The 20,004-nt window shown below is 42.9% G+C and overlaps 1 protein-coding gene across 8 annotated transcripts in view; it reads right to left on the bottom strand.

The window, feature by feature from the left end:
• The window catches only part of iqsec1b (IQ motif and Sec7 domain ArfGEF 1b), a 232,514-nt gene that overhangs the window by 58,089 nt on the left and 154,421 nt on the right, over positions 1-20,004 (bottom strand). The window contains exon 1 of one of the 8 annotated variants that reach the window (XM_036002370.1): positions 3,716-3,907. The exons of 6 other annotated variants lie outside the window; for them this stretch is intronic. In XM_036002370.1, the coding sequence (XP_035858263.1) occupies positions 3,716-3,753 (38 nt within the window). In that variant the 5' untranslated portion in view covers positions 3,754-3,907. Of the gene's footprint in view, positions 1-935; positions 1,040-3,715; positions 3,908-20,004 lie in introns of those variants that run through there. One more of the 8 variants, XM_036002372.1, reaches the window with a different exon arrangement.

Genomic DNA, 20,004 nt, shown 5'->3' with positions numbered 1-20,004 from the left:
TGAATTAATGTGTGCTTTGTTAAAACCTATTAAACTGTATTAGGATACGAGTGATGAAGAGAAATGTCGTAGGGGCAGATGAGTGACTGCTAGTGACCGTGCATCTCATTTGCAGTAACGGGGAGTATAACGCAGGAGTCCATCCACTTTGTAAGTGGAGTGTTGTCTAGGTCAGCAGAGAGTAGCCTGATGTAATGAACTATTCCTGGGACTGTTTTAAGGATCAATAGGGATGCATCATACCAGCCACAGCCATTCTGTGCTCAGCAAAAGAGCACAAGGAGCAAGGATGCAGCAGAGTTAAAATTAAAATAGACAACTGAAAAACAACAATCTGCCCCCCCCCCCCCAGTCTGCAAGGCTTGGAGGACACAACAGCCTCTGCATGACTGGAGAGGAGAGGGAGGGAGGGATGGGGGGGTGGGATGGGGCAAGAACAACAACAGTCCAGTCACTGTCTGAGAAGTTAAAACATCCCTTCAGCCCTAGTCTGCGTGTGTGTCCTCCAGCAAACATCAGCTGCCATGACATCAGACTACAGGAGAGACATGGAAATGGGGGATGTGTGTGTGTGTGTGTGTGTGTGTGTGTGTGTGTGTGTGGGGCGGTTTGGGGTGGGGGGTGTACATGCCAGTGCAGCTGCTGCAGTCATCTCTGCCAGACACCTGCCTGGGACGGCGGGTGTAAACAGAGTACATGCAGCCCGCAGCACTCTCCACTCCTATTTCCACCTCACAGGACACACACACACACACACACACACACACACACACACACACACACACACACACACACACACACACACACACACACACATACACACACACACACACACACACACACACGCCAAAACAGAAAAGAGAACATGTAGGTACGTAGATGACACAAGACACAGAAAACAGCAGAAACATGAGGAGTGAAAGCAGCAGGCCTACCAGCAGACAGAGACAGCGAACAGCCCGGGACACAGTCGACACTGACAGGATTAAAGCGAGGGACCATCCTCACACATTCATCTCCAGCTTCAGAGAGAGAGAGAGAGAGAGAGAGAGAGAGATATGGCTCGGGCCCTCTCCAGCCTCTCCACCCTCTCTCTATCCGCCCCCTGTGCTCTGAGCCTCTCTCTCCCACCCCTCTGCCACTCTCCCCACACGGCTCTCGGCCCCTCCCCTCTTCACTCTCTCTCTCTCTCTCTCCCCCTCCCTCCCTCTCGGCAGAGTTGCGTGTCCAGCCTGATGCAGCCCGGCGAGTCCTTGCCTCTGCTGGCAGTGCTGCAAGGTCAAGGTTTGTCTCTGCACCTAGTCACAGTCGGTGAAACCTGAGAGTGTGCAGCTTTTTAATTAAGTCATTGATTCACAGACTGGCTTTTTCCTCCCCGGGTGATGGTGTGGCGCTGGAATGTAACTAAGTATATTTACACAAATTTGAAGGCACTTTACTTGAGTCTTTTCTTTTCATGCCACTTTCTACTTCTACTCCGCTACATTTCAGAGAGAAATATTGTACTTTTGACTGTACGACATTAATCAGCTTTAGTTACTTACACTACAAGATTTTTGCACACAAAACACATGTAGTTTATAAAATACAAAGTTTTATTATTAACTAAACTAGCCAGCAATATACAGTAACGGCCTACAAGTCCAGCTGAAATAATTAAACACAATTGTTTGGAGGGTTTTCCTGCATTGAGTATTTTTACTTTTAATACTTTAAGTACATTTTCCTGATGATACATACTTTTACTTAAAGTGACTATACGTATGTAACTTTTTAATGTTTCTGAAGCTCTGTCATTTTTCATATAATGATCATAAATGACCTGTAACAGCAAACGAGACTAACAGTGAAAAGATCGCCATTTCTATATTGTTTTTATTAGTGCCTCTGCCCAGGTTCGATTTTTCCCGCGAAGTCACAGAATGATTTGCGGCAGGAAGACGACGCTACAGTAACACATTCTAACAACTAAAAGCTAAAAGGGAAAGGGAAGGACAACGGCGATAACGTGAGTCAACTTCGGATGAACTATCAACAGATGGAGACAATTACAAGATTGTAAATGATTCAAAACCAACCCTGAATTGGCCCTCAGTTATGTAATATGTCTATTTCATTCATAAAATAACTTTACATTGTGCGATGTAGTTGTACGTCAGTAGCCGACATATAATCATGTCCTCCTTCCATTTAGTGCCCAGTTTTTATTCCTTCTCAGTCCGTGTTTGTGTTGGCCTACTATTTTCTTCTCCCTTGTCCCCCTGTACCTCTGTAAAGCGTCCGTGGGTTTCATAAAATGCACTTTATTAATCTAAGTTATTATTACGTTGGTTGCTACAACAAACTCATAATGCTTTGGCTGGTGACACAGTGACAGTGACAACCTTACCCGGTTTATCTCACGAGACATCCAAAGTAGGCCAAGTTAGCGTATGCAACACTTGAAAGGCAACGATGCATCTGTAAGTTATTCATTTATTGTAAATGAATGATTTTCTGTCCGAGCAAAACATTCAGCACAACTGTTTGACCTCCCCGTGACTCGAACTAAAAAAAAAAAGAAAAGACCTTTACGGCAGCAGGTGTGGTAAAAACACTACGGCGTCTGTCCAAAGCAGCCGCTAGAATCAACACAAACTGAAAGTTACAAAAATCCACTTTAAGTAACATTTTCAATGCAGGACTTTTACTTGTAACAGTAACAGAGTATTTTTACAGTGTGGTATTAGTACTTTCACTGAAGTGAAGGATCTGAATACAGGCAGGGAAAATGTGCAGACTTCTTCAGCAGTGAAGTGGAAACTAAAAAGGTAAATTATGAACACCAGTACAGACAAAACCCAATCTCAATCTTCTTAGAAAAGGTCTACTTTCTGCTTTTCTTCTTCCTTAAAATACTACTTAGTTAAGTTAAGAAAATGATTGTGGTTTGGGTTCAAATCAGACTGTTACTTCACTTCCTGAAGATTACTCACGTGACGCAGAACGTGACGTTCATTAAAAAAAAAAAAAACTTGACGTATACTTTTTTTTTCAAACGGGACTCAAACTCCACTCTCCCCGGTGAAAGTCCTGTGTTTGAATGTGTTTGAATCCTAGTCTCGCATTGCCAGACCTTCCTCCACAGCGCTGCGGAGGAAGGTCCGGCTAGTCCACACAGCATTTCTGGGATGGGAGAAAAACGTGCTCTGGTTTATTGGCTTTCTTTAAACCAATCACAATCGTCTTGGGCGGTGCTAAGCAACGGTGCCTCTGCAAAATAGTCTCGGGAAGGAACTTGTTTTGGTGGAACATGAGTACATTCAAAAGTAGTTTTAGTGGTGCAACAGAGAACTCAGATAGGACAGATAGTCTAGCTAGCTGTCTGGATTTACCCTGCAGAGATCTGAGGAGCAGTTAACCATAGTCCTCACAAATCCACCGGAGGTTAGAACGCCAACACAAAGAAAGAGGAAGGGGACGGACATCTGGCCAAATAGAGAGACATCCGGCGGAATTTCCGGTGGCACCCGGACAATCCCAGAAATGAAACGTCGTAGATATAAACTAGTTTTAACCATGCACGTTTTTTGGGGGAGGACAGTCTCCTGAAAACATGCTGATGATTAAGCACACTCCCCTAAATCTGACAATACGAGGAAGTTAAACCAACCAAGCCCACAGCGAATAGCCTCCGTTGTGAAGAAAAAGCAGCGCCTCAGAGTATAAGACTTACTGTTGTGACTGTAAACCGCAGCTGGCACGGAGTGGCATTAATATCCTGATCGAGCCTCTCTATCCACCTGGGAGGAAGTCTGCCAGGGGTCCTGCCCCTTTCTAACCCTGGCACTCACGGGCCTGTCGCCACGACGACTGATGTGGTAGCACGACTGCCAAGAGGGACAAACGGAGAGACGGTGGAGACTAGTTGCTGTGCTCATACCACGGGGCCTATAGGATTACTGGTAATGGGATTTCCCACTAATGGCTCCTTCTGACAGGTGGCGTCCCCGTTTAGCTCAATGGCTATAAAAACATCACTGAGGTTTAAAGCGTTCCTCCCTGGTCCCAGCGCTGCAAAATATATCTTCATCTTACCAAGCCGTTTGTATCAGAAAGTAGTTTTTCTCTACAGCGAGCACAAAAACATTCGGCAAACAAGTGTTACATTGAAGTAAGAAAATTATTTCATCCAATGGCACTGTTGCATACAAGACACATTTTTTTTTATCATGTTTTATTATTATCTATTTTACAATGTTTATTTAGTTTGAGGATAAAATGAGTGAATACAACAGGCAAAGCACTGCTACTTGGGCAGAGTGATTAGCGCAACACCTGAAAAGCACCGTTGTTACTCTCTGCTCCTCACCACGGGGCTTCTCAGGTGCAAATCACTCCGCCCAAGTAGCAGTGCTTGGCCTTCTGAGAATATAGTTCCCAGTATGTATACGGTTAGAAGATGGCTGTGTGTCATGTGACCTTGTTATTTGTACACGCTGTGACTCTATAAATCACAACATGTAAATAGGAACATGTTGGCGTTATTTTGTCACTTATTGGGAGCAGTCGGCTAGTTGGAGCCGGTTACCTCCAGGATCTGTGCTAAGCTAGGCTAGCGGTGGAGGCGTCAGACAGAGTTACAACACGCACGGAGATGAGAAGGGTATGTATGGACTTATCTAACTCTGGGGGATACGGTGAATAAGCTAAAGTCCCAATAAGTCGGCGTGTTCCTTTAAGCTTTAATTTCTTTGACCACATGATGTTCCATGTTTGTCAGTAAATTACATTGAAAAGTGTGGGTGTCCTTTACTCCTGTGTTCACAGGCATTGCTGAAGTAAAAGAAAAAAACTTTCCCAGGCTTTCAGCCAAATCTCATGGCCTTGTGTCACTGTCAAACAAATCTAAGTCTCCCACAGATACCACAGATACATTCTGGGATAGGAGACAAAAAAAGTTCTGGGTTGTTAGCATTTCTTTTAACCTATCACAATCGTCTTGAGCGGCAATCCCTGGTCTTACTTTTCGCCATTGTTGTTCTCTCTCCAAAACATCTTCTTTATTTTTAACTCATACATCCATGATTTCCATCCGCAGAGTAACGTCAGACAATCTGCTTCCTGTTTACACCGGCACGCGCACATGTATGTGTGTGAATGGTCATGTGAAGTGTTGTCAGACTGTTAATATGGACGGAGATTAGTTCTGCTACTGGAGATAAAACTCTGTCTGAAAACGCAGCTTGGAAATGAAAACGTAGTAGTGTAGATGTACCATAAACAAGAATGAATGATTGCTGCAAACAGAGCGCTGTAACTTTCCTAAACGTGATAATCTGATGAGTTCTATCACTAATACTAATATTTAGATGTGGTTTGAACCCTGCAGCCACTCCAGGCCTCACTGGATAGATTGGGGTTAAGCCAGGGGTGGAGCGAGGGGCCCAAATGTTTTCTCAAAAGCCCCGATTCTTTGAGGGTTTAAAAATAACTTCAACTTTGTGTCATTTCCCCTTAGTCTCTCTCACTGGACCGGAAAATCGGATAATCGGAGAAATTTTGCATCATTTTAGGTGACAGGAGTAAAAATGAGTCATCCTCAACATCTGATGTGTTCTGGTTTCTGAATGATAAAGACGGAGAAGAATTAGATACAAAACAGGATGTAAAAAAATGACAAAAACAATGAAAAAAGCGACAAAAGCATCCAAAAAACACCAAAAAATTCAACAAAAGCCAGGCTATCAGCAGACCAAGCTCAGTCTTTTAAGATTGAACATTAGTCTGGGGAGTCTGCTCTGTATTTTCTACTGAACAACAGGCGTGATCAACGGGCATAGTTCAAATCACTCTGTACGCAATTGGATAGTCCTTCAACCAATCAGACCAACGATCCGGGTGATGTAGCAGCGACAGCAACATCAACGGGTTGCTGCTCTTCGGTGGCCGTCATGTTGAATGTAAACAAGAAGCTGCTTGGTCGCTTCTCTATCGTCATCGTGTTAAATCAGCCAATAGCGTGCCAGGTGGATAAGCCAGTTTGTGATTGGTCCCCGCAAATTTGTAACGGAAGCAGGATAGATAAACATACAGGTTTCCAGCCTGAACTGCAGGGAGAAATCAAATCACCGGCAGATAGGGCTGGGTTTACTCAGTTTACAAAAAAGCATCAGAAAAGCAACAAAAACATAAAGCATAAAATGCATCCAAAAAAGCGTAAAAAATGTCACAAAAAAGCATCAATAAAAGCGAAAAACGTCTAATTAAAATAGGATGTTACAACTGTCATGTTTTTCCAAATGAAGTACAGAGTTTTAGGCATTCTATTATCAAATGTTTTGAAAAAATAGTGCATATAGCTGACATAAACGGAGCATGCCCCCCTCTAGGTTTGGGCTGAGCCCCGAATGTCTGGCTCCGCCCCTGGGTTAAGCACCTTGCTCAACAGCATCTGAATGGTGGTAGTAAGGATACAGTAAGGGTAGACCTTCCTCCACAGCGCCGCAGAGGAGGGTCTGGCTAGTCCACACAAATTCAATAAAATACACACTGTCAAGCTTCCGCTGATGCTAAGTCAGAGGGGAAACAAGGGACGCAGAGGGAGGGAGGGAGGGACAGAGACAACAATGCTAATGCTAGAGGCACGTCATAATGTAATGATGCTAATTAGGATGAAGCAGCTTGCTACCTTTTCTCCATAAGCCTCTGAAAGCAGGACAGCTTGTGACATGGCAAGGATCAGCGGCACTGTCTCACACACGGCAACATGAAGCAGTGTGTGAGGGTGTTATAATGCTGTGCTAATGGACACAAACAAAAACTGAGCGGAGAGTGGAAAGTCATAGGAAACTTTTGGCCCTTTACATGTTATTCGACTTCTTTGGAAATTACATTTTAAAGGGTGGATAGGAATAAAAGCTGGAACAAAAAAAGATGCTTTTAAGTTCCCTCCGGCTTAAAGGTGGTGGTAATTACTTTTCACCCGAGAGGCATTTTCATAAATGTTTGCACTTCTCTGTTTTATTGAAGATAAAAAAATAATAATTTCAGTAAAACGCTGAACATTCCTCATTACAGGATATTTTATGAGAAGCTGAAGAGTCTTCATCATCGCTGCAGTTTGGCAAATTACAGCTGGAAATTCCCCATTCCCATTCATGTCAGCGTCAGGTAAGCTACACACGACACAACTTATCACTGTATCAGACTGTGGTTAATGAGTCACTGTGTGAAAAAGAAGCTGTCAGTCACCTCTTTGTGTTGTCAACGTTGTTAACGCAACTTAACGTTTTTTGGGGAGGGCATTTTAGGCCTTTATTACTGTATATAGGACAGCTGAAGATGTGAAAGAGAGAGAGAGAGCGAGAGAGAGAGAGAGAGGGGGGGGTGGACGACATGCAGCAAAGGGCCGCAGGTCAAACCTGCGGCTGCTGCGACAAAGACTGAGCCTTTGTACATGGGGCGCACGCTCTACCAGGTGGTCCAGGCACCCCCAACTTTAATTTAAATTAATTAAATTAGAGGTAAAGAGATTAGAGCTGTGTGTACTCAGCGGAGAAAAGATTCTACTTTCAGAGTTTATAGGTGTTGGTCTGAGAGACATGGCGAGTAGTCTCGCGTTGCCAGACTTTAGGGTGCATTCATACCAACAAAAAAAAGCGATCCGGTGATTTTCCGCAGTGTTGTGCGGCGGGGGAAAGGTCAATGAAACGGCCCATTTCTGTGACGTCCTGTTCTTTAACCCCCCCAACCCCCACAATGTAGCACAAGTAGACTATATTTCACAATTGCTTTTTTCCGTCAGATTGTTTATAGATCTCGACGTTTCCGACCGCACTTGAAGGCAGCCTCTCCTGTAACTAACTAACTTTTTTTGTAAACCATATCAGACACAAACTTTATTTAAAGGTGCAGTAGGTAAGACTTCTAAAACTAACTTTCTGTCATATTTGCTGAAACTGACCCTATGTTCCAGTAGAACTACATGAAGCAGGTCATTTAAAGATTATTTTTTGGGGCTTTTCTGCCTTTAATCAATAGGACAGCTAGGTGAGAAAGGGGGAAGATATGCAGGAAATTGTACCTGGACCTCTGCGTCGAGGCATAAACCTCTAATTATATGTGCGCCTGCTCTACCCACTGAACCAACCCGGCCACTGAAGCCGGTAATTTAAAAAAAAAATCCAGCTCCTCTAGCACCACCTACAGTCTGTAGTGAGATTTGCAAAAATCCACCGCTCCCTGTTCAGATGCACCAATCAGGGCCGGGGGGGGGGGGTGTCTAACTGCGTGTCAATCACTGCTCATGCACACGCATTCATTCTCCCTTGTGGGGGGAGGGGCTTAGGAGACCGTTTTGGGATTTAGCAGAAAGGGGGGAGGGCCTGAGAAGTTGTCCTGGATCTTCACAATCCTACCTACAGCACCTTTAAGGGAGAGTATTATTAATTTGTCTGGAGGGGATCTTCACATGTTTTGTATATGAAAAGCCAACTCAGTGCATCACCCATGTTTAAAAAAAATCAATTTTTAAGAATAAGATTCACAGAGAGTGGGAGCAAATGGCCCCAACAGCTCATGTTTGCCCCCAAATAATGTAATTTAGTCTTTTAACTGATAGACTAAATAACCTATAAATATGGATAGTCAACAGAATTGGCAGACTGGTCGTTTAAGTAGTTTTATTATTTGTGTCTGGAGAGTCCAGATGCCTCTCTGGTTTCTCCCCCCTTCTGGCTGTGATGTTTTCTGACCAGCAGAGGGCGGTATTATTCCAGTCTTCAGGCCCTCTCCGGCTCAGGAGCATGAAGAGCACTCTGATATTCAGAGCCAACAAAATGATCACAATTAGGTAAGCAACCAACAGATATTTGGCACATCTGGCTCTCACATCTTCCAAAAAACAACACCTGACACCTCTCACTTCACACATGTCCTTCCCCTCAGGTTTAGGACATATCGGCCAAGGTAATCCTCACGCCTGTGCTAGAAATTATAATTGGGGTGAAGAGGCTTGCATTCAGATGAGGTGGAAATAGGTTTTTTTCCCCCCTCTCTCTTTTGACCCAGGCATTGTCTCCTGTAATTCTCTTTCTTCATCTTCTTCTTCTTCGTCTTCCACCAAGTAGAAGTGGGCTCGCTGAGTGAGGGGGAGGAGAGAGGACGGGCCATCTCCATCAGCCAGCTAACCACTCAGGGGAGCTCATTAGAGGCTGGCTGTTGTGTTGGCACTACTTCTGACACCGCGTCGGCACCGTCGCCTGTAAAGCCACTAAGAGAAAGAGCCGGAGCGAGAAAAAGCAAGAGCAGCTTTTTAGCTGCGTCTCCTGACAGCCTGTCACAACACCAAGGTGTGCAGATGTAATGAACAACAACTGCTCTAAAATAAACAGCACTGATGCAAGACGTCTCGTGAAACGGCTTTCTTCGAGTGGCCTCCTGGATCCACTAATTTAAATTAGGTTTTTTCGTTCAAAGAATAAAGCAGCTCAGGCTGATCATCCCCCGCCCCCCCGCCCCCTTCTCCCCCCCCCAATCCATTGGGCTAGAGTGCTGTCAATATCACAATTGTGATTTCCATTGGATCAGAGTCACTTGGTTGCCTGTTCTGCCAATTTTCCCAACCCTTGTCACATGACCAATTAATAGCCTCTTTCCGACCAAGTAGTTACAGGAACGTAGTTATAGGAACAATAGACAGTATATAATGGACCAACAGATCCCGTGTCTCTGGACGGAGACCAGTGAAGGATATTAGAAGTCACTTTTCCGGTGATGGCTGAGCGTTACTGAGCAGCCTCCAACTGAGCTTGAAGACGTAGATGTGACGTGAGCAACCTGTCTGAAAGTTGGAAGTCTTCTGGTAGCTGTGCCAAGAGAACTCTCAATCATTCCCAATCTAGCAGAGACGGAGAGCGTAGGTATATGTAAGGAGATAACATAGACACAGGCTAATTATTGATCACTAAAATGATAGTTAACATTAGTAATTAAACTTAAACAGCTAATGTAAGTCCAAACTGCCTGCGAGCTTCTCCTGTACTATACAGTAATTTCTCTACTGTGAGACAGTAAGTCGGGTGGTTATGACCCAATCGTTAGCCTATTTTTATAAAAACGTCTGCTACGGAGCCATAACGTGAGGTACAAGGTAATGGAGCCTTTTTCACTGCGTAGCCTACAACGTGCATTTGTTGACGTTGGAATCATGGTGGAAGGAGGAGATGACAGCACTCAGGACATTTATCAGCCATCTAAGAGGACTTAGTCTGAAGCATGGGAATATTTTGGTTATTATAAGAATGCCGAAGGACAGTTGATTGAAGATAGTTATCCGGTCTGCAGAACGTGTAGGAAAAAAGTTGCTGCTAAAGGCAGCAATACGTCAAATCTCCTGACTCATCTTGTGTAGGTCTATCAGTGCTTTCTGAACATACTGAACACACTTTTAAAAAATACCGCGATAATAACGAAATCCATGATAATTGTGGTCACTATAACCGTGAGGTTAAATTTTCATACCGTTACACCCCTAGCAATGGCACAAAACAACGTTAGAGACCTTTTTTATTTAGTTTTTTTTTATTCGGTGACAGATGTGATTTAAAATGTAGCAAAGTACAATACTTCAAACAAAACATACTTGGGGCGACCTCTAGCGCACCCAGTTAGAGCGTTCGCCCCATGTTGGCTGAGTCCTGCAGCGGCGCGGGTTCGAATCCGACCTACTGTCCTTTGCTGCGTGTCATCCCCCATCCTCTCTCCCCCTTTCATGTCTATCCACTGTCATTGTATAAATAAAGGGAAAAGCTCTTAAAAAAAACAAAAAAAAAACATACTTAAGTAAAATTATAAGATTTTAAAAAGTAAAAAAAAAAAGTAGACAGTGTGTTTCAGCAGCAGCAGACGCTTCACACACAGCAGTAGGGTTGGGTATGGTTTGGTTTTTTTTCGATACCGGTGCTAAAGCGGTACTTTTAAAACGGTGCCGGTGCCTAAACGGTGCCTGAACCAATACTTTTTAAGAAAGTTAAAAAAAAAAGAAGAAAAAAACGAAGGGTACTAAACAACAGTCGGCGACATTTAAGAACAACTTGTTTATTACTACGGCCATATAGTTAAAATTAAATGATTTAATAGTAATGTAATAACTATAACTTATAATAAAAAATAATTTATTTCACCAGTAAATTGCTGTTGAATGACAAAAACAACCACCAGATGGGAAAAGGGTATTTTACAATAACTTTGAATGCACCGCAAGGCTGTAGGTTACCAGTTTCAGTGAACGCACCGTGTTTTCCCGACGTTGTCATCTGCTGCGCTGCAGAGCAGACCGTTGCGTCCCGGTGTTGAAATACGTCACACTTTACACTGTTTAACGTTAGCTATCAGCATTTTAACCCTGTTTAATCCAGCTGCTAGCTAAAGGTAGGCTAACGTTACCTGCTGTTGAGTGTAGTGTAAAGTCAGGCACCGAAATAAGGCACCGAAATTTTTGTTCTTATTCGGTCTCGTTACTACCGTTTAGGTCGGAACCGGTGCCCTATTGGCACCGCGTTTCGGTACCCAACCCTACACAGCAGGTTGATGTAATCACTCTGGAATTGATAGGAAAAAAAACTTTACTTCCTCAGAAGAACACCTCTGTATGCCCTGCAAAGATTCAGACAGCGGCTGTACAGCAGCGAGAATCTGAGGCGGATCTTTGACAGTGAAATCTTTCTAATGACTGTGATGTCAGGCTGGGAAGCCTCCGCAGGGAGAAAACGAGAGCCCCGTCTCTGCTGCGCCAGGGCTTTTGTCAAAACATTTAAGCACATGCTCTCTCATATGTGTGCTAACAGCAGGTTCTGTGCTGGATCCAGAGCTTAGCCCCTATCACATAGCAGCCCTCTTTCACTTCAGGAAGAGGTGTGTGCTTGTTTTGGTACCAAACGCGCCGGTGTTGGCCGGCATGGCGAGCACTGAAGTATGGTGTACAAAGAGCTGCCGTGCCATGGTGCCTACTTTGAGAGAGGCCGTGGTGGAGGACTACAGTAGGTGCTGGATACGGTCCAGTGACTCAGCGCGGCAACAGACGGCAGATGTTTGTGTGTGTGCACAGGCAGAGCTGGATTTAATGAGTGTTTGCTGTCTTGTGCGGAGAGATGTTGGCCACGTCCTGCTGTCGGGCTGCTGAGTGCCACCTCATGAGCCAGACACCTTGCATCACTTGAAGGATAGATCCGGTTTATTACAACCTGGGTCTTACTGCAGAGTCCCGCCATTTTTTCCTCTTAGTAATAATGACATTGTACGCACCAGGTTAAATGCTGAGATCTGGGAACACGGTAAGATAAGAAGTCATATGGAGCGACAAACAGACGATCAAGGCCCTAGGGGGTCAGGGGTTCCCAAACTGGGGGGCGCCGCCTAGAGGGGGGGCAGAGTAATAACGGGGGGGGATCAAACTATAAGTACAGCAGCGGGGTGGGGAGTTTCTACATCCCTAAACAGAACAGAGAGCACAAGCATGTCTTCACAGTGGGCTACCAGTGTCATGTCAGATCATCTGCCAAAAACTGATTGCTGTCTATCCTACATGCAAATGATGAACATGCTGGAGGAATGGCCAGGCTCTTGGGCTCTCCAGCATGTTGCTTTGTTGTCTGCGGTTGCGCACATTTCTCCGGCCATTCTGCACGCTGTTTAAGAGTGGCTTCTTCCGCAGGCTGAGCCCGGCTCTCCTTCCCCCGCCCCGGGCCACATCGCCACCTGGATGTGTGAGACGAAGAAAGGGGACACGACAAATCTCTAGATGAGCCGCAGCCGAGCCGCGCCTGATTGAGCAGCGCTTATAGTTAGATAAAGTTGTGAATAAATACTGGGAACCAAGCAATCGGCCCAAGTTTGTGAAAGGACTCCCAGGTAAACGTAAAGCGGACGATGAAGCTACACCAAACACAACAACTACACACACACAGAGATCCCTTGATTTTTTGTTAAATTTAGCGTTGCCACGTCACCTTGGGCTTTGGGAAGTTAATATGCAAATCTGCAGGTATTTCCAGAATCTTCCTGCTGATAAGGATTTCTTTTTTTAATAACACAGACACTTGCTAGTATGTGATGGCAGCACATGAGAGGCCCAAACACTACAATGTACCAAGATTTATGCAATTCCTTTAGCAAGTACATAAGTATAACAAAAAAAGGCCAGAGTCATAATAATGGAAAATTTTCTTTTAAGCTTTAGCACTCGCCTGCCAGTTTTCTGTTCAGCCTAATGGCTGCCATTCCCACTTAACAAACAGAACCAACCATAGCAGCTGGTGTTTACAACACATTCCACGCAGCACATGGCAGAGTCTACCAGAGAAAACATTCATTGTTGGGACTTCGTTAAAATGATAAGCTTGTACAGTCAGACATTAGATAAATTCCTTGCATGCCGTGTCACACACAAACACAATACAAGATAGCTTTTGGCCACTTCACAAAGAATACTTCTAGACTTTCAAGGCATTAGTCATCACAGAACATCTTTAGAATGTGCTGTCATGGTGAAAAATATCACGAAAAGGCTCACTGACATTTGTGAGAACTTTCTTGTCAAACAGTGAAAAACATTGGAAACTGCAAAGCTAAGAAAGTAGTCAAGGAATTGTTTTGATGGAGAAAGTCTTTCTTCAAAGGGAACTTGTATTGATACACTATGAGAGCTCATTTCTACCGAGCAATTCTTGTCGCTGTGACTCCATACAGGGAATCAGATGAAAAGCCTTCGGCATAAATGAGAAATACAACAATGTGATTGTTAGCAGCACTTTGTAGAATTGTTGTTTCCACGCCAGAAGAAAAATAGAGAATGAGCAGGGTAAATATCATATCATCTGGTTGAAAATAACAGTCATTATGTCCCTGATGCCAATCATTTCAAAATGTATATTTATTAGGCTGTCAAAATTAACGCGATAATGAGTTAACAACTTTAACAAAAGTTAAAAAATTTTTGACCCGCGGATATTATCAAGTAATGTTACATTCAGGTCAGTATGCCCGTCTGTTGTTGCTTGATGGGCTTGATTTTGCCATATTACGCTTTCATCATAATGAGCATACATACAGTACCTTTGAGGTTATTCTGGAGAATATTCTAGACAGTATTTGTCATTGTTTTGGATTGTTGCAATAATAATAAAGATTTGCCTAAAGCAAGCATATTTTTCCGCTCCCATGTTGATAAGAGCATTAAAAACTTAAAAAAGAAAAAAAAAACTATTTCAAAGTACATTTAGAACGGATAAAAGATGTGCAATAAACTTGCGAGTTACCTATGGACAATCATGCAATTAATCACAATTAGGCTATGTTCAAACTTGGTGTTGTTTTTGATATATATATATATATATATATATATATATATTTTTTTTTTTTTTTTCCAGGTGTGATCTGTAATCTGCTATGAATTTCTAATAAGCCTTGCCTCTCCAGTTTCATGAAATACTTTATCTGCACAATCCATCAGATACCTCTGTGGGGTTAAATTGAGACAAGAAAAGAAATGCTCCCATAAAAGGTCCCATATAAACTTTACAGATCTCCAGGACAATTATCTACGCCTGGATCCCTTTGCTCTTCAATCAAATATCTGCATACTGGCCTGTTCTCCCAGTCGCTCATATCCAAACCATGCCCACGCCCACTCAGTGACATTAAAAGCTAATAAGATGTTAAAAGGCTTTTCATTAGGGCCACACAAAGACAGATTGGTGTGTGGGGACCACTGACTGTGCAGCGCCGCTGCCCAGTAATTACTAGTGTTGCACCACCTGCCCCCCAAACACACCGCCATCTCATCCTACTGCTCATAAAACATGCTTCCACACAGCTGTGTACATCACATCTACTGGCTCATAAACCTTTTTCAGTATCTAGACATTATTTGAATCCTTTTAAAAGGTCATTTGGTGTGGGGCAATCACTAGTTAACCCCTACTTTAGGCAGATTGTGGATACTTCCTGTGTTCTAACAAAGGTGGGATACAAAATTTGTAATTATCATTATGGGAGTAGGGCTGCAACTAACGATTATTTTTAACTGTCGATTAATCTGTCGATTATTTTCACAATTAATCAATTAAGTTATTTGATCTCTAAAATGTCAGAAAATTGTGAAAAATGTCAATCAGTGTTTTCTATTATTTCTGTTTTGAGGCTAGAGTGCGTTGGCATTGACTAACTGGACAAAAAAATCTATATTTTATATGAACTGGATTTGTATCAACACAATAACCATATATTATCATTGTACTTAATTTTCAACGTGACATCATGACTTCTATTTTAGATGTAATTTTGAATAGATTTGCCATACCAAAAAAACCAACATCAACGTTGCAGCTTTAGCACCAAATTATCTCTTTACAAATTGCTCTAGAAAACATTTGGGCGTCACTATACGGATAGCTGAGTTTGTTCTGAACATTTTGATATGAAACACATGGGGATCAGTTATATGCAACTACATTAAAAAGGTACATTTAAGAAAATACAGTACCAGTCAAATGTTTGAACACGCTTTCTCATTCACTGGAATGGGAAAGTGTGTCCAAACTTTTGACTGGTACTGTATGTGAAAATGCCCTTAGACCTCAGAGGATTAATATATTAAAAATGTCAGCCATATCACCCAGCCAATGTTGCTTCTTGCTTAATCTTGAACACAGCACTGCCTCTCACTCCACTAAGTGTGAGGAACACAAGAAAACAAAAAGTGTTTTCTATAAATATATTATGTATCCACAACAATTTATTTACTGAACTGCCATATTTTACATGATGTGCAAAGCCTCTAAAATCATTTATTCCTTCACTGTGGAGACTAATGTACAATGTATGAGTGAGCATGGCCCATTACAGCTATGATTAGTGGTGGTGTTGTGTGTACTGGAGGACTGCAGTCTGTATGAGCAGAGGGCAATGACGGCAGGGAGCAAATATATAATAACTAACAAAAAACACACACACACATACACACACACACACACACACACACACACCAACACACAGACAGACACAAAAGCCTCCCCTGCCAACGCCATCCTCCCTCTTCCCTCCTCCCTCCCGTCCTCTCAATCTCCTCTGCATTAATTATGACATTGGTAATAAAGGAAAGTGTTTAACGGGGAGGAATTGCAAATGAGCAGGAATTGATTGGGCCTTCTCTCGTACAAATTGATTGCAGACTTCAGCCACGAATAATAATAAAAGAAGAGAAGGCAAGGGAGAGAGGAAGAGAATTAAAGTTGGGGAGAGGGATTAAAGGCTGGTCCCAGACCAGAGGAAGGTGGGGCAGTGGGAGGAGAACAGGAAAATAATAGGCCAAAGGGGGTAATAACTTGTTGGCAAGTTGGATGTAATTTGCAAGTCAACAAATAAAGAACTATAATTACTGTGATGATATCTTATCAAAGTGCTTTTTCATAATAATTAAGCAATATTACACATGAGGGTTTGATTTAATGTCATTATTAGCACGACAGTTAACACTGAAGTGCCAATAATATGACGTTGAATCAAACCCTCGAATGTAATATTGCGATCATATAACAAGGGTTACCAACAAAATAAAAGTTATAATCAAACTGTATTCATATTAGTTGATTATAACTGTTTTGATTGTTTCCAGTTTCTAAAATGTGAGTTTTTTTTCTGCATTGAGTACTTTTACTTTTAATACTTTAAGTACATTTTCTTGATGATACTTACATACATTTACTTAAGTTACATTTTCAATGCAGGACTTTGACTTGTAAGAGAGTATTTTTACAGTGTGGTATTAGTACTTATACTTAAGTAAAGGATCTGAATACTTCATCCAGCACCGGTTGTTACTCTCACATACAATCATACATTAGAAACGTGCGATGACTTCAAAGAGCGCAGTCTGTCTGTGTGCCGACATAGGCTAAGGATGTCTAGAACTACTGACGGTGGCCGGATCTGTGCAGGAGAGAAAGACGTTTTTATTAAAAGTCTATGTGTGTTCAGCTCTCAGTACATTTATAGCTTCTAACTAAACCGCTGTGGTTCGGTATCGGCTCCGATACTGCCTAAAAAGCTGGTATCGGTATCGCAAAGTACTGGAGTCAATGCACCGATCCGATACCACGTAATAAAGCCCTAAAGAAAATCTACGTTAAAGTAGTTTATTTATGTTCTTTTTCCGTTATAACTGACTGTCAAACTGGAGAATAAAAGAAAGTTCTGTGGCATTCATTGTTTGTGTTTGTTCATGTTTCACAAAGAGTTTAACCTGAGCCAGGCCGACAACAAAGATAGAAATAATATCACATCCATACAGCGATGGTAGTATACAGTTGTTAAAACATAATAAAATATATGACATACTGGTATCGGATCGGTACTCGGTATCGGCCGATACGCAAGTTCAGGTATCAGAATCGGTATCGGGAAGCAAAAAGTGGTATCGGGCCATCTCTAGTTTGAAGTTTAGTTTCTATATCTTTTATTGTGTGTTTGCTTATAGGAGTCGTGTTAAGTTACTGCTGATGAAGACCCAACATTTCCAGATTTTCCGCTCCATAATAAAGGCATATGAATGACAAAATAAGTAAAGAATTAAGAGGAAATGAAACTGTTTCACAGCCGCTGCTTTGCCCACTTAGGCTTTCTCCGTAGCTAACACGCTGTGGAGATATGTCTGGCAATGTAAGACTAATAACTAACAAAAGGACAGGACGTAAGAGCAGTAATGTGTGTAGTAATATCCTAGATATTGGTGAATCCAACCCGTTCTCACCCCCAGTTCGTAAAATATTGACGCTTGGTCAGTGGGGTTTGTGACCCGTTCTTGTTCCGCGTGTCACTGAAACATACAACGCACGATTTTTTTCCTAACCGTAAACCTGAACTGTCCCGTTCTCGTGCCGCATGTCAGTTAAACGTACCTCCCGACCCAGAGCGTCAAAAAGTGACGCCAATAGTCCCGACCAAGCGTGTCTAAATATGACGCTAAAGGAGACTTTTTGCTTCAATAACAAACACCAAAGGCACCTGACCGAGACTTTCTTTTTGATGCGATGGGAGTGAGAATGTGTTAGTGAATTCTGAGAGTGTTTCCACCTTTAGAGGGGTGTCGGACTGCGGGTGGAAAGGGGACTGAATACCCAGGGCCCTCATGAGAGGAGGCCCCAAAAGATTCCAGAATGAATAGCTGTGGATGCTGGGAGGGGCCCGTAGAAAATGCCTTTCTACAGGGCCCAGAATTTTGTGCTACGCCCCTGTTTAGAGCTATCTACTTCCATCACTCAGATCGGATTCCACTACCAGGTGGAAACGGGATAATTGAGTCCCTATTCCATCAGCCTTGTCAACCTTTGATTTCCAAATCCAAAATCATCACCAACAACATGCCTTGCCTCCAGCAGTGGGAACAGTAATATTCATCTACTGGCTATACTGCAGCTCCTGGATGATACAATTCAACAGTGAAAACAAAAACCCTGAATAAATGCTGCCAGTGATAGATATTTTCCCAGAATGCTAGGCCAAAGAGCGTGGGCGAGTAGCAGGAGGAGTTCCAGGAACCATTAGCCCCCCATTGATTAGCTAAGGGGCTACAACATTATTGTGATATTAACTGAGCTGAGAGAGTAAACAGCTGGCAAACAGATATTAGGTATTTTCATGTTTAATATGAACAAAATTACAGTAAAACAATATGTCCTGTAAATTCATTTTTGTTTAGTGTTTGGTAAACATGTAATGACTTTATGTATTTTCTTTGGATCAAAATGCTGAAATCTTTTGGAAGCAGTACGTACCATACATTCTTGGGGAAGATCCGCATAAAAAGCTATATTTTAAAGGCTAAACTGAAGACAGAGTCTTTAAATTAGAAAAAAGACCATCTTGTGTGTCACTCCCTAAACTCTCTTTAGGGAAACTCTCTTCACTTGCCTGTGGTTCGGGGCAATCACTGAGTCAAAGAAGGATGTTTTTAGGAATTATATGTGAGAAGCCAGATGTTGACGGCGAGGCATTCTCTGTTCTAATGATTAAAAACCTCCACACATGTGTTTTGGGTTAGTTATGCATACACAGCCACAATCTGGCGAGTGCTACCTCCAACTGTTAGGTGGAACTTAGCAATGGACATTCTGATGCCATACTGGGAGAAGCACTTTGGAAGTGAAAGGTCATGGTGAATGTGGTCAATAGCTTAGATTTTAAGTGGTTGCAGGATAGTGTGAGAGCACCGTGTGTCACTAATCCATCAGAGTGCCATTAGCAGGTGGCACTTTGCTGTTATCAAAGTCAGGGTGAAGTCAGGGTTAAGGCAGGGGCTGAATCTCACTTCCTTTATTTGATAGCTCCTCAGTTCATGGTTGAACCGGAAGTTGTTCTGGCCCTCCTTCATGAAGGCCAAGTCAAAGCACTTATTCCAACCCCGAGGAGCGACGATTGAGGAGGGATCCCAGAGGAGCTATGAGTGAGGATGCACAAGATCAGCCGTCCCGGAAGCCGTGCAGCTGAAAGCCATTACTAACTCCGCCCATACAGCCGATGAATTCACGTGACGCTTCAGAGGAAAGGACATCTCATCATAATAATAACAATAATAATTTATTGATCCCCAGGGGAGGAATTACAATTTGTTCACTGTGTTGTTAGAACACACTACACACAGGCCAGGGGGCTGCGACTGCTGCACAGGCGCCCCGAGCAGTTGGGGGTTCGGTGCCTTGCCCAAGAGGTGAACTGGCACCTCTTCAGCTACCAGTCCACACTCCGTACTTTGGTCCATACAGGGACTTGAACCAGCAACCCTCCGGTTCCCAACTCAACTCCCCACGGACTGAGCTACTGCCCACATCCTTCTAAAAACACATTTCCTTCTTTCCTCTATCCTCGCATGATTTCCCCCCTCTCTCCCATGCTTCCTCAGTGGGACGGACTTAGATGAGAGGAAGGGAAGCAAGTGACGGAAACAGGGATGCAATTAAAGGAAAGTGA

Source organism: Sander lucioperca, chromosome 6 (genome assembly GCF_008315115.2).
Source record: "Sander lucioperca isolate FBNREF2018 chromosome 6, SLUC_FBN_1.2, whole genome shotgun sequence".
NCBI classification, from domain to species: domain Eukaryota; kingdom Metazoa; phylum Chordata; class Actinopteri; order Perciformes; family Percidae; genus Sander; species Sander lucioperca.
This window is presented reverse-complemented; position numbering and strand designations above follow the sequence as displayed.